The sequence below is a fragment of the Clarias gariepinus genome, chromosome 10 (assembly GCF_024256425.1).
Source record: "Clarias gariepinus isolate MV-2021 ecotype Netherlands chromosome 10, CGAR_prim_01v2, whole genome shotgun sequence".
Taxonomy (NCBI): domain Eukaryota; kingdom Metazoa; phylum Chordata; class Actinopteri; order Siluriformes; family Clariidae; genus Clarias; species Clarias gariepinus.
In genome coordinates this window covers 7,095,508-7,111,091 of record NC_071109.1, presented here as the reverse complement: position 1 = coordinate 7,111,091, position 15,584 = coordinate 7,095,508, and the positions used below count along the sequence as shown (strand labels likewise).

The 15,584-nt window shown below is 37.2% G+C and overlaps 1 protein-coding gene across 1 annotated transcript; it reads left to right on the top strand.

The window, feature by feature from the left end:
• On the top strand, positions 1-14,923 carry clcf1 (cardiotrophin-like cytokine factor 1). The gene is made up of 3 exons (XM_053506213.1): positions 1-148; positions 10,390-10,550; positions 13,044-14,923. The coding sequence occupies exons 1-3, from the start codon at positions 133-135 to the stop codon at positions 14,157-14,159; spliced, it is 1,293 nt and encodes a 430-aa protein (XP_053362188.1). The 5' UTR covers positions 1-132; the 3' UTR covers positions 14,160-14,923.
• Positions 14,924-15,584: the final 661 nt, after the last annotated feature.

Here is a 15,584-nt window from a genome sequence, read left to right as displayed (position 1 = left end):
GAGAGATAGTGTGTGTGAGAGTGTGTTCAGGACAGTCTGGAGGAGTAACAGGAGAGCGCTTTATAAAAGTTCTATAAACTTTAAAACACACGTCGAAAAGAAGGAAATAAAGTGAAATAAAGCACGAGGAAGATGATGCGCGTGGACGGTAAGAGATCTCCTTCATGACTGCTGACATGCAAAACAAAATGATGATGATGATGATGATGATTAATATTATTAGGCTATTATTATTATTAGAAAACAAAACAGTAATTAAATGTTTTTGTATTTTTATAAATAATGTTAAACATTAAACTTTTTTTTTGAGAATTGTTTTCCAAACTAAACAAAAACAAAAAACAAATTTTATTCGTATTAAATTTTATTTGATAAAGCGTTCCGTTATACGAGTCGACGTTTCAAGAAATTGTAACAAAATTTTAAAATAAATCAAAATGTTTATCATTTTAAAAAAAATTATCGATCTGCAACAAATCACGAAAACTTTACGTTTTCCCAAAAAATTATTTCTTTCACTTTGTTATTTATTTTTTACACTGTTTGTTGTTTTCAGATGTGCATCCTAAATATATTATGCACATTTTACATGTTTTTTTGTTTGTTTTTGTTACTTAATCTGATCATAAGTTCATGTTCAGGTTCAGGTTTTTATCAGCTGACTATTAAGATGTGTGTGTGTGTGTGTGTGTGTGTGTGTGTGAAGGGCATTAAACTTTTCTTTTAGCCCTCCTTTTCTTTTAGCTCTTGTCCGGTTCACAGGTTGCACATGGACTCTTTGCTCTGGGAAGTCTGCGTAGCGGTTAAAAATCTGTTAACTTGTGAAAATAAATGAACGAAATGACGTAATTGGTTTAGGAAATCGGATTGTGTATACATTTAGATTGGGAAGATTGGACGAAAGGGATTTGAACAAATATTTCAGCGCAGGATTGTACACCGACTGAGTTGTTGGTTTATATCTAGCAACCGGTAACTCAATCTTTTGCTGTTATTTTTGGTGATTTACATGCAAGACTGACATCATTACAAAAGTTTGGAAGGCACGCAACACACACACACACCCACACGTGTTGGACTTGTACGGGAGTGTATTATTGCTGTGTGTTGTCATTTTTTTATAAGTGTGTGTCACTGTATGGAAATAACGCTGATTGAAGCTCAAGCTCTGAACTTTAAGCTTGAACTTAGAGTGACCAAAAGTTAACATTATTTTATTGTCCTTATACCTACTTATAGTTTTTTTTAATAGAAATGTTTTTTTGTTAAAAATATTAACACAATGTAAACCTAAAAAATACTTTTTTTTACTTTCTTAAAAATCCACAGAATTATCTAAACGACAAAGAATTCAGCGAATTTTCTTTCGCTGTAGGGTCCTTTTGCTTTCTAATAAAACTGAAACTGGACACATTGAGAGGACACGGATGTAGAGGGAGTAGGACACACACTACACACACTACACATCGACACACAACGAAACACAAAGAGGGAAGTTCATAGGTCGAGGGTCACCCTTGTTAACTGACACTAATATAAGAAAGTATATGATTCATGTTAGTCAAGGTTTGAGCACACACACACACACACACACACACACATACACTCTTAGGGTGTACACAGACCCACACATACCACCTGTCCACGGGGAACCGTGTCTGTGAAAAGGAGGAAGAGTGTGTGACGAAATGATGCGATTTACACTAAAAGAAAGCAGCAGAGCAGCGTGTCATGCTCACACCACCCACACACACACACACACACACACACACACATACTTCCTCCAACTCCTTCTCTTCCTCCTCTTCCAGTTTATCTTCTGCCATTCTTTTTTTTTTTTATTTCCGCCACTCACACACACACGCCACACATACGTTGCACACTTAATCCATCATGGCGATCACACAACTACAACCGCCGAGAACACTCGGAACACAGTCGTGCATATGGATGAGTGTAAGAAAAAAACAAGACAGCGCTGTTATTAGCATGTCCTAACATTTTCGTTTTTGTTTTTTTGTTTTTCTTCGCCGCGGCGAAAAAAAAAAAAGTTTAGAGACAATCTGACGAAGAAAAAAAAAGATGGAGGGTAACACAGAGGGAGGAACGTGGAAGGAGAGAGAGAGAAAGAGAGAGAGAGAGGAGAGGTAGAGGAGCGTAGACGCTTCGGCTTGAAAGGAAGGATGAGATAGAGAGATGGAGTGATTGAGAGGGGGATGGAGAGTGAGGGTTAATGCAGCCCAGATTCCCTGCAAGAGAAAGCGAGTGAGAGAGAGAGAGAAAGAGAAAGAGGAGTGCACAGGGGAATGATATAAAATGAGTTGGTCACGGTTTGAACAGTTACACATGCTGTTTACATTTTTCCCAAATTAACATGGCCCCCTCGCTTCACCGACTCCCTCGCTCCTTCCTTCTCGTTCTCCGTCTATCTCTTCTATGTTTCCCTTCTCCACACTTTTCTGCGAAGGACGGGAAGTTCGGGATAAGTAGACCGCTCCCTGCGCTTGTTCCCTGTTTATTTTGATGAGAAGGCCGTGTCAGGAGTTAACAGAAACCTGAGGCTGGAAGATGGAAAAATGGAGGGGGGGGCCGAGGAGAACAAGAGGGGCAGATAATTAAAAAAAGGAAGAGAAAGGTAATTAGAGAGGTAAAAGGACTTACGAGAGTCAAGCGGTGAGGAGAGACAGAGAGAGAGAGAGAAAGAGAGTTTTTGTTGGAGGATCTGAAGGAAAAACAGGCAGAAAAAAGGAAAGATGGAGAAGAGGAACGAAAGGGGAACGGGTTTGAAGGATTTGTTGTAAATCCAGGCTTTTTTTTTTCGTTCGTTTTCTTTCTTTCTTTTTTTTTTATTATTATTCCTCCTTTTGTTTTGATGTCCGTTGGCGGACTTGACGATGTTTCAGGCCAAATGTGATCAATTTGAATTTCAAACTGCGTCCAAGCATCCACAGGGAGCCTGCGTGCCCCTGTGTGTGTGTGTGTCTACATGTGTGTGTGTAAGTGTGAGTGTGTGAGTGTGTGTGTGAAGAGAGATGGATCTTTACATGATGGCTAGTACATGTGAGTGATGCTAATACACAATACTTGAATGCGTACTCCATGTTCACGGTCGACATATTGGTGTGTGTGTGTGTGTGTGTGTGTGTTGAGTTAGTGAAGGAATGCACATTTGATTGAGTGCAGGCTGCACATAAATCTTCACTTTAACTGTACACAGACACACAACATGGACCCTGACCCCTAACTCTCCCCTACAGACACACTCTTCCACATACACACATAGATATATATTCACACACACACACACAAACGCACACATGCACACGCAAACACTAAGCTCTTTGTGTATGGACCTGATCGGTTATTTGGCTCACATAACATTTTATTGATGCGCTATGAAGTATATCATGTTTTATGATACGGTGCATTCCCCAAAGCTCGGGTGTGAAGTGCAACAACAAATCAGGGAAGTGTATCCTGCTGTGTGTGTATGTGTGTGTGTGTGTGTGTGAGCCTGAGAGAAGAGCAGGACGTATTGATCTGCACATTTCTCATCATATCATTGCTGCCAGCTGTTGGCTCGTGCACACTCTTTTCTCTTCAACACACACACCCACCCACCCACCCACACACACACACACACACACACACACACACACACACACACAAATCCTCTCTAATAAAAAGCGTCATTTCTCAGAGGGTTTCAGAGATCCACTTCAGAGAAGACGTCTCCGAGACCAAAAAAAAAGTTCTCCTCAATATGATAGTGTTTAGATCATGCTTAGCCAATTAATTCGCTTTCAGTCGCTTTCGTCAGCGGCCGAAAAAAATCGAAACATCAATCACAATTAGGGCTCAGTGTGTGTGAGACATGCTTTATATTGGCGAAGGCTCAGCGCTGCTCTGTGTTCCTTCTCCAACTGTATATGACGAGTTGGACACGAGAAAAAAGTGAAAAGTGCGAATCAAAACAGCGACGGGTGGAAAAAAAAAAACACAAGTTGATCTATTAATAAGAATCAGTTTGACTTCAGAATGTAAAGTTGCTTGTGAAAATAATGGCAAAGCATGATATAATATCTTAAATCCGGTATTCAGTAATCCGTCTGAGCTAAAATTAACCTGGTAGCATTTTTTTTTACCTTCATCAAGAAATCCAGATGACACTAGTGGCGTGGTGGTGTACCGCGCACCGCCACTGTTCAAACCAAGCTCAGGTTACCGTCTAACCGAGGACATCTATGGTCTCCCCGCCCCTGCATGGGGTTCCTTCAGGTTCTTCGTTCTCCCCCATCAACTAAAAACATGCCGGTAGGTGGACTGGCTGAGATCAATAGCCTATAGGTGCAAATCATGTGGTGCTTCTAGGATTGAAAGAAAATATAAATATAGTGTGTTTTATTAAGTATATACTAATTAGAGACACTCTTTATAAGTGTTTTTTTTTTTTTAGAAAGCTTGTGAGAGCCAGAAATGTTTGCAGTCTGGTTGAGAGTATAGAAGTCTAACAGTACTGGAATTAAAAGAACAACTTTGCCAGCAGGATAAGACTCCTTAGGTTTATTATATACATTATCTACAGTACTGTGCAAAAGTCTTGAGCCATGTTAAATAAAATTCATTTTAATTATGAAATGGTAACAAATGTTTTACTGAGACAGGCTGCAAAGTGAGTAAAAATACAATTTAAAACATATACAAGAACCTCCGCAGCAACCTCATTTCCCCTCTCGTCTGTTCCAACCACTGAGCATTCAGTATCACCAGTACACTAATCTCCAGCCTGATTATCTGTCATCATCTGCACCTGTTTCTCACTGGTTCATGCCTCAGGTTAGATGTTTTTTTCATGCTTGAGTGATTCATTGTGTGGCTTAGGTAGAGGAACTGAATTGAAAATAATGAAAGATAAAAACTTCGCAAAAATGAAAGCCAAAAAAAGTCCTCCAGGAAGCCTGGAGAACGACTATATTAAAAAATACTAGAAGGTCTGGTTCTTTGGAAGCAGAATATGAAAAAGATGAGTGATGGCTAAAGACTTTTTCATAGTACTTTATATAGATGTATAAAGATGAAGGAACCTGTTGGATCTTGAAATCATGCACCATGCTGACAGTGAGGGCATTTCCATTGTTTTCCCATGTTTCCAAAGACGTAATTAAATTTGATTTAAAAAAAAAAAAGAAGAAATTCAATTCAAACCAGTATTCGGCATCAACTCTGCGTACGGATATAGATATTCGCAGCACTAAGCAGATCCAGATCCAGATTGGTGCAGTACTCACCAAGTCCATGACCAGCATTTCCAAGACCAGGTTAAAGCGCTTTATCCTGACTTCACAAGATTTATGAATGAATTAATGAAATTCAAAACAACCCTACAAAGTCTGATCATTCCTGGCATGCATTTGTATTAAGAATATTTAATGACACACTAACACATAAGTCACACATTCTATCATAAAAACCCAGATTCATAATTTTCCGTTCTGTGCTTCTTGAAATAATTCTGACCAATTTATTTGCCGCTAGAATCAGATTCCTGTTCTTGGTTGAACGGAGCTGAACCCGATGTGGTCTCCTGCTGTTTCAGTCCATCTGCCTCGGGGTTTTGGTGTGTTTGTGTGATTTTTCTGCTAAGCATGGGTGTACAGAGTGATTATTTGTTACAAAGTTTTTCTTTGATCTCTCTCATCAGCACGGCTTTTCATTTTATTAGGGATTTTTTTTTTCTCATTTGGATGTGGAAATTAACCGAAGCTGTTAATCTGGATTGGGATGATTTCATGCAGCTACATGAAATTATACAAAAACTGCATATGCAGACGTACAGGTGTCCCTATTAAAATGGAAGCTGAGCGGAGTATATTTTGAAGAATTCTTGAAAGAAAAGGAATGCAAATCCTTACCATACCCCAGGTTGCATTTGTAAAAAAAAAATATTTTCTGTTCTTTTTTTTTTGACTCAGGTGTTGAACTTTCTCACTTCTGGTTGCTTTTTACAGACTAAAAGCGCGGGAGTTAAAGTCAGGAAAAGGTGTGCCACTCGGTGTTATGAAGTTATATTTGTAAGAGTATGTGGTTAGGGCGCACAATTTAACACGTGAAACTTTCTTAGCATATTTAATAAAAGCTTTTGTGCTTGTCAGTCCTTTCTGCGACCTGAAAGAAAAGCGACGAAGAAAAGAAGAGGAAAGGAAAGCTGGCAGACCTAATCGAGGTTAATAAGCTGCTGTTATTTTGGCTGGGGGCGAAAAAGAGATAAACTGCTTCAAAAGAATGGGAAAGAGAGGAGGTGTGCACAGGAGGAGGATTAAAAACAACTTGACAAGCAAGGTCGTTACTGAGAGCGCAAGAGAGAAAGAGAGAGAAAGAGAGAGAATAAATGAAGGGAGAAAGCGGGCGGATTAGAGACATGGCGAAAAAAGGAAGAAGGTTGAATGAGGAACAAAAGGATGGCAGACGCTTTTAAAGAGGAATGATATGAGGTAGCGATAAGGAAGAGGAGGATGAAGAAGAGGACGAGGAGCGGCCACGAGCACATATTTCACACCTGCTGAAGACTCGACGCCTCAAACAAGTAATTACACATCTCCACCGTGTCCCTCTCGCTGCCTGACAAAAGAAGGAGTGTGTGCCGTGTTTGTGCCGGAGGACACCCTGAGGCTTCCCCAGACACGCACACATCAAATTGGAGTACTGTCTGAGCCTCTCTGAAGTAGGAGAGATCATTTGCTGCCATTTTCCCCGCATGACTTCAAGGCTTAAAAGGGTTCCGAAGACTCTTGATGGTCTCACACACATGCATAACCACACACACACATACACTCATCATAAACACTCATCATAAACACCCAGATAAGCAAACTTTCCAACAAAAGGCATGTAAACTGTGAATTGGCTTTAGGACAAAGATAGCGTTTCCCAAATTGGAACATGCAAATGCAATTTCCAAACAAAAACACACCAGACCACACACACACACACTTATACTCACACACTCAAACACTTGACGCAAACCGCTGCAACGTAAATCTAAGTTATCTGATAAGATTGCGTTGAATTATGAAGGATTTTGCTCGACACGTTTCTAACCTGAAAACACTTTTTCCTACACTAACATCTCCGCCGTAATTCATCCCCTTGTATTTGTTTTTAACCACAACTTGATCCACTGAGTTATTTTTTTTTCCACTTTTGTTTCGTCCTCAAGGCATCTTCACTGTCCTTGCAAGTTTTGTGATAAAAACACACAGGCTTCATTTCATATTTGTTTTAGGGTTTAGTGTATAATGAATTCCAATTAGTGAAAGAATGCTCGGGAAATCATAACTCCCCTATAACTCGAACCCCCGCACTCCCCCCATTCCACCCCCCCACCCCTCTGTAGTGCTTTTGGTCGCTTAAAATAATTCCACATGTCTGGCGTGGGGTTTTTGCACAGTAGTAAGTCTCATTACGTTCTCACAAAACATAATTAAAAGTATAAATGTAAGCTCAGGAAGCCACAAATCACCATCCACAAAATGAACCAAATTTTTCCTTTTCTTTCTTAGTTGCTTTAATTTGTGTTTGTGTTGGAATAATGAGGCATAAGGGTGGTATGTTTTACAATGGAAATGATGCACACATGCACACACGCACACACACACACAAACACAGAAAAATACACTGTATGCACTATATAGATGAATATATAGTTGTTATATAGGTAAAATTATGTTGCTATTTTACCTATATATCTTTTAAAAGTTTTAAAACTTTAGTTTAAATCACTTTTCAGCATGCATTTAACCTGTAACAAACAATAGAAAAACAAAGCAAAAAAATGACGCACTAAATTTCTTTTAAATGAGTAACAGGAACAGTGAAGTAACATGCCTAAAGGGTTTTTTTTTCATTAGCAAAGTAGTGAATACACTAATTATTTACCTACAATGTAATATTTTAATTTAATATTTTACTTCCTGCATATAATTTGAGTATTAAGGTCACACTTTATCATTTATATAAACCAAAAAAACTTTTATGATCTTTAGGAAATTCAGACGATGCAACTTTTTGTTAATCACGTGACGCCCGGGAATGTTCCATATACACTGATCAAAAAAAGGATTTACTGAAAAAGTAAAAGGGTTTCTAACATTTAAACCTTAAACATCAAGCTGCACAGACGCATGCCGGAAACACAACAACGATTTAAAAGTCCTATCAGTGTGAGTCAACAGGGGGACTTCAGTTTCATCACACTCTTTGTAGATGTCATGTACAGGAATACGATAATAATGTTATAAAAAACAATGTAGACCGTGCAAAATGCCCTTATTATTATTTTTAGTTAATAGAAACAACCGGAAACTACCATAAAAACGTAATCATATGTGTCTATGGTATTTCTTTGCCTGTGTGACTCATATTTTTTTCTTTCTTTTTTTAATTTAGTCATTATGTTTATACTTGGTCAAATTTATTTCATCATATTGCCTAGGTTGTGCTGAAAAAATATATACTGTAAGCCACAAGTGTATATTCAATAAAGCATGTACACATTATATAAAAAAGGTACAAATTCTCTGGACTTTGAGGGTTCATGTAATAATATTAAAATATTTTATATTTAATATAAAAAGTCTTTTAATGATTTTATTTCTAGGAATAATGTAGTTGTAGTTATAGTTATAGTGCTGGGCAAGGCTACAATGCCAGTATAATTAATTTAAGTAAAGTTTTACATTTAAATATAAATAGGAAACATACTGTACTTTGGACACTTGTGTTTAAAATGACATTTATTTTTAATTTACATTTTTATTTTAATTTGTAAATGTAATAGGACACAGTAGGACACAAATTGTATCCGAGTCATGGAATTACAGATAGATAGATAGATAGATAGATAGATGTGTAGTATTTTTGTAAAATATATTTTTTTTTACACAATACAAACATCAGCTATTAATATATGCCCATCGTTTTTTTATATGCCCATCTTTTATTTATTAAGAAGAGGAAACTTTTTATAGGCTATAGCTTTTGTTTTATTTACAGTTTTTGTAATATTAAAATATTGAAATCCTTTAATAAGTCCTTTTATTTAACCTGTCCTTTCCTTGCCACATAATTTCATAAGAAATGAATACATGAACCTCTGGGTGCCAATACATAAAGAAGGAAGAGTAATTGTTTATATATATATATATATATATATATATATATATATACACACATGCTTATGAATGCATTATAACATGGTAATATAACATGATTGTAGTAAAACTTGAAATTTTTCTGTTTTTTTATATGCGGCCATGTTAGTAAAAGAAAAAAAACATTTGAAAAAAAATGCAGTAAATTCTGTTAGGTTATTGTAAAATCTTTCAAATAATTTGTAGTATAATTATGTTAATAAATTACCGCTATTAAAGTATAAAAATCTCAGTATTTGTTAAACGGATTTGGATTAGGAATCTTCATCTGGTACACAACGGATCAAAGTATGTGCTCGTTAACCAACAAATGATGTTTGGACAATGTAAAGTATTTAGTGTTCATGGATAGCAAATATGTGCATTAAATGTAGTTGTAGTAGTGCATAAATTAAGGTTTATTATATATATATATATATATATATATATATATATATATATATATGTGTGTGTGTGTGTGTGTGTGTGTGTGCATGTGTGAGAGAGAGCGTAAGTAAAATAGATTTGAACTGTGCAGAAAAAAACAAGCCAAATCTTCTGGAAAAACACCCTGAAGGTTGGAGAGAAGTGCAAGATTTTTTACATTTATTTAACATCACATGCCCAGAGTTTGTGACCTAGGTTTTACTTTCCGTCCCGAGAACAAAAAAAGATGACCCTTTCATTTTTGTTTTTAGGGTTTTACAGCTGTTCCGCAAATTCGGATACGAGCGACAGAAACTCTTGACCTTTTTCTTCCCCCTGCCCGCTTTCTCCAACAAAAAAAGCAGTTTGACAGAGAGGCCCTCGGCTTTGTGCGTATTCGGCGCTGACAGTTGTATTTAGTATTCGCTGAGTGACTGCCAATTGCACAATAAACATAGTATCCATCTTTTAGTAAGCATGTCTGATTTGATTTTACGTTGGATTCTTGCGTTTGGGATTTTGACAGCGGGTGATGAAACGGGTGACATCTGATCCTCATAAGAGCGCCGTCGTTTTTGCTTCTGATGAATTATCCTGTTTTGGCGAGGTGTTTACGTTGTAATGATGACAGTGTATTTTTGTGTATTTTACAATAGAAATGGTGTGTTTTAGCATTTGCGCAACATCAATCCTGAGAAACACAAAAACACGAAAAGCCAACGATAAATCTTCTAGCAACAACAAATTCGTCCTTCTTACTGGTGTAAATCTGCAGTCCATCAGGCTCACCTAGTGCTGCTGTTGGCCGCTGCTGTGGGGTGTGTTCAGGTGCAGGACCACGCGCTGATGTTGTCCAACGAGAGGAGCACGATAGAGAGAACGTACGAGCTGACCAAATACCTGAACCACCAGCTGAAGGAAATTAAAGACACTTACGTGAGTCTGACTTAGTATGCTTGTGGTTGTGCATGCTTTTGTTTATGCGTGCGTTTTTTCCGCTCATCTCTCTGGCATCCTCGTTCTTTCTCACACATACTTTTTACTGCCTTTGTCTCTTTCCTTGTTCCTTTTCACATCTCTGTCCAAATAGCATGTGTGTGTGTTTCTGTGATGAAAAACAGATCGAAATAGACTAATAAATTCCTTTCCATACTTAAAAAAATTATATCTCAGAATATCACAAGCTACTAACAATCCATCATTTCATCATAAAACAAAATTATAAACATCTATGGACTGAGTAAAATGGGTATAAAAATTTATGAGCTAGAAATGATACAATTCTGCCAACATTTTTTTGCAGGATGAAAAATATCATTATATTACAAGCCTAGTAAAACTTTCTATGAAAACCATGTGTATCATGACCTTGAGTAATTGGACTCCGTTACTATACTTAACTAGGATTTCAATTGAACAAATGTGTACTCTTGCCTTAAAAACAATTTCAATAATGTTTAGTTTTTACTCATTACAGTTTTATGTAGAGCTATCAAAATAGCTAATGAATTTACTTTATACATCAATATTATGGGCTCCTGATTTATTGAAACCTGTACCTTCTTAAGCTATGCCATGTAGTTAGCACTGTAGCTTTCCTGAATCATTATAAAATATGTCTTCTTATTTGTATACAAGGCATGACATTCATCTCATTTGATAAGAAAATGTGTGAAGTTTGACACTTTTTTGCTAACTGGCTGTATTTAAGTAAGCTAGCCTGTTCTCTTTGCTAATTCCACATTAGACTAGCATATATTCCAGCACTAACAGTACAGGCTAGGCAACAAGTTCAAGTCTAGCTAATAGTAAATATTGGTCAGTATACTTCTGATGATTTCAATAATAAAAATCTGTTCAATAATAAATGCTGTTAGTCATGCATGTAAGCAGCGAATAGACAAAGGGTGAATATTTTTTTCCCCAGGCTAAATGGTAATGTACAGTTTTTAATACACATTAAAAGTTAACTTTCACATGAAAACATAAACTTTTCACCATTTACCAAGTTACATGAAATAAAATTAAATTTTGTTATCATTGTCAACATTTAAAAGTAATAACGCTTTGACTTTCACTTTTATAAAGTCAGGATTTATATAGTTAGGATCCATCAATTAATTATACAATTAATCAATTAATTATACTAATAATCAATTAAACTTTTGACACATTTTGAATACATTCATAACATGTTATAATGCAGTAATAAAGCATTACTCTCATAGTTATAACTATTTGTTAATTAAAAGATCAGATTTTAGTTTTTAAGACTTTTGCACACTACTTTAGATATGGTTGAATTCTATCTATCTATCTATCTATCTATCTATCTATCTATCTATCTATCTATCTAAAACGTTATTATAATCTACATATAGCACCTTTATAATAGCAAGTTGTATTTATGAGTCCTAAGATTCGTAAGTGTAGACTGAGACATTTTCAAAGTAAGACATGTTCAATGTAAGACATTTTTTACATTACCAGCAATGTTTCATGTCTCTCAGCTTCAAGAAATTCAAAACTACACTGTACTGTAAAAACGTATAGGAAAAGGTCTTACAAAAGTTTAATGATTCTAGCTAAAGATGTTAAAGTGATTTATGAAGCCATTATACCATTATTAAATTTGTGTATGTATTTACAGATCAATTTGACCATCATGTAAAATGTTACAGAGAGCTCGGTCCAGAGTTAACTTCTAAACACTGAACAATCAAACTTACAAACAAACAAAAAACAAAACAATTAATTTTTTTTTAAATACATTAAATTCAATTTAAAAAAGCATGTCACAACAAATTTTTTGTCCTCCCTATTATTCTTTTTTATGAAAACAAGTAAAAATCTATGCAATTAATACATTTTTATTTATTTAGCATATGGATTTTAGTTATTACTCCTGAAAGAAAAAAAAAAAGCTTTGGTGTCCCTTATGGAAAAAATCACATTCATTTCTCATTCATATTTCTTTATTCATTTAGGGTTTATGTGTTATGCGTGTGATATGTGATCTGTGCATTTCACCACGTAAATTCCAGTAATTATGTGCAGCATCCAGTGATCATATGTGTTTAGAGAAAAAGAAAAAAGCACATTCCCCATGGAAGGAAATTACATGTGCAAAAATGTAAAAAAAATTGAAAATGAATAAATAAATAAATAATAATAATAATAATAATAATAAAAGACAGGTTCACAACCTATGAAATTTATTTTATTAAACCATGTGAGTAAAGCATGAAACATGTGAGGAGGGTTAGGGATAATTAGTGATTTGACACTTTTAGGTATGCAAAGTTTGATAAAATCATCAGGAAAATATTAATGTTAATTAAAATGTGTTCTTTTAGGTCTAATAGGTGTAATAAAATAAATATTTCATAACAGTTTTTTGAAAGTGTGTGTTCACTCTTTGTTCCTCAGCTCTCATATCTCGGTCCTCCATTCAGTGACCCAGGCTTTTCCCCACCGAGGCCCAACATCTCCTCCCTGGCGGTTCCCAGTGCAGCAACGCGAGAGGACCTGTGGCGTGGTCTTGAGAACGGCGCCCGCCTTGCACAGAACCAGCGAGCGTACAGCGTACTGCTGTGTGCTGTGCGTGAACTGGCGCGCTCCACGTTGTGCCCCTACCTCCAAAGCTCCCTCCTTCACTTCTGCTCCGGCCTGAGCGGACTCCTGGGTTCCATCTCAGGGCTGATGAACGCCCTGGGCTACACCCCGCCCCTGCATGGCAACGCACCCCCTTCTCAGAAATACACGCCGCTGTTGTCCTCTCCGTATCAGCGGGCAAACATGAACGGCCCGGCTCCTTTAAGGAACCATGCATCTCGGGTTCAGAGCGGCCTAGGAGGAACAAGGGACGGAACAGCTGGACATGAGAGCGAGAGGAAGAGGGATAGAGAAAGGGAGAGGGGTGAGCGAGGGAGGAGAGGGAGGCGGAGGGAGGGGGAGAGCTGGGCGGAGAGAGAGGAGGAGGAGCGGGAGGAAGGTCAGGAGAGGTGGAGGAGGAGGAGAAGGCTGCTGTCTGTCGAAGATGAGGACGGCGGTAAACAAACAAGCCACGGCTACGATCCAAACAGCAACAATAATAACAACATGAACAGCACCCACACAAGTTCCAAGCACTATTTCAGCAAATATGGCAAAGACAAAAACTTAAACATGAACAGCACAGGCAGCGGCGCCTGGCTTCCCACGGAAACGGAGAGAGAGCGAAGGATAAGCATGGACGAAGAGGAGGACGAGTTCCAAGCGGATGTTCCTGTCCTCTTTTCCTCTCCGTCTCTCCATTCGGGGCGCTCAGGACGCCCCATATCCTCTCCCCACCCACCACTCTCTCCGCTCTCCCTTCTCTATGCGTACGAAGACGGGGTTACTGAGGTCGATTCGCACTTGAGCATAGCCTCTCCCTCGCCACGCCCTGCCCTCAACGACTTCACACGGAAAGTGGAGGGATTCTGGGTACTCAGAGAGCTCCAGAGCTGGCTGTTCAGATCAGCCAAGGACTTCACCAGACTGAAGAAGCGACTCCGTGTGTGAGTGTCTGACTGTATGTGTGTGTGTGTGTGTGTGTGTGTGTGTGTGTGTGTGTGTGTGTGTTTGTGTGTGTGTAAGTGAGAAAAACGTCTTGGAGAAAGAAATACAAAAGGACTCACATGCACTTGCATGGAAAAAGCTAACTCATACTGATGAACTAAGAGAAGACACAAGAAGAGACAGTCTCTTTTCAGAGCGAGAGACGCGTCAGCAGCTTAAATATCGTGAATCACATTTCCGTCTTTTTGAGATTTTAAAGGCGGAAATGAAGGGCAGAAAAGAGTCTGCTGTCTCATAAACTGACTCAGCACATGGTGACTCGTGATTACTGGGTGTTTTATGCTCACACACTGTTACACTTCTCATAACGGGCTGCGTCATGCGTATTTGTAACCGCTACGGTATGCAATCGTCCACTTACTGACATGTTGGGTCTTTTTCCACTGCAAGCATCTGAACCTTTGACATCAGAAAGCAATAAATGTGTGGTTTGGGGGTTTTTATTTCATTGACCAACGTTTGAAATGGGTACCAAGATTAGGGTCGGCTTAGAAGCTCAAATTAATGAACACTGTATAGTCTATTGAACATTTTTTTAAAGGCCATGCATTTGAATGACCACGCAGATATATATGACTTGTGAATATATTCATAACATCTTATGATGCATTAATAAATCATATACGTAATTATTTATATATAAAATATACAGTCTATACAATATATAGTTACAGTATATAGAAAGAATAATAATAATGGATTTATTGTCTGTTCTACACAAGCTTTTGATATAAAACACCAAATTATATTATTATAAACTTTGATTTTAGTGTCAAATTATGCCTTATGAAAGCATTAATGCATTATAACATGAAATGAATAAATTCAAAGTTCATATTTCTTTCGAAAAAGTGATCCAGTAAACCATACCATTGCTTGTTACTGGTATTTACAGGAACGTTACCTGTACATGACATGACTGTTGTATTATAATTCATAAATATAATTGATTTTTTTCATTTTTTAAATTACATTTACCTAAGCATTTTTTTCCCACAATGAAACGTTGAAACGGACCCTTGTGTGTTTTTTTTCGTTCGTAATCACACACATGTGAGTTTTGTTTTCTCAGCTCAAAAAGGAACTTTTATTACATACCTTTGATCTGGAATGCACATCTTTGTGTGTCTTTAATGCTTATTTAAGCCTCATAATACAACTGTAAAGACAAGAGGTGTAAACGAACCTTAATAAATATATATATATGCACCCAATATTCCCAAAGTTATATTCCAGATAAAGGAGACATAATAAGGAATAAAGGTACGGAAGACAAGCAGTGACAAGCAATGGTACGGTTTAGTACCTTTTTTTTTTCTAAGGTTGGCATGAGACTCAATAGCAACATTGTGCTGTTTTATTTCTCTT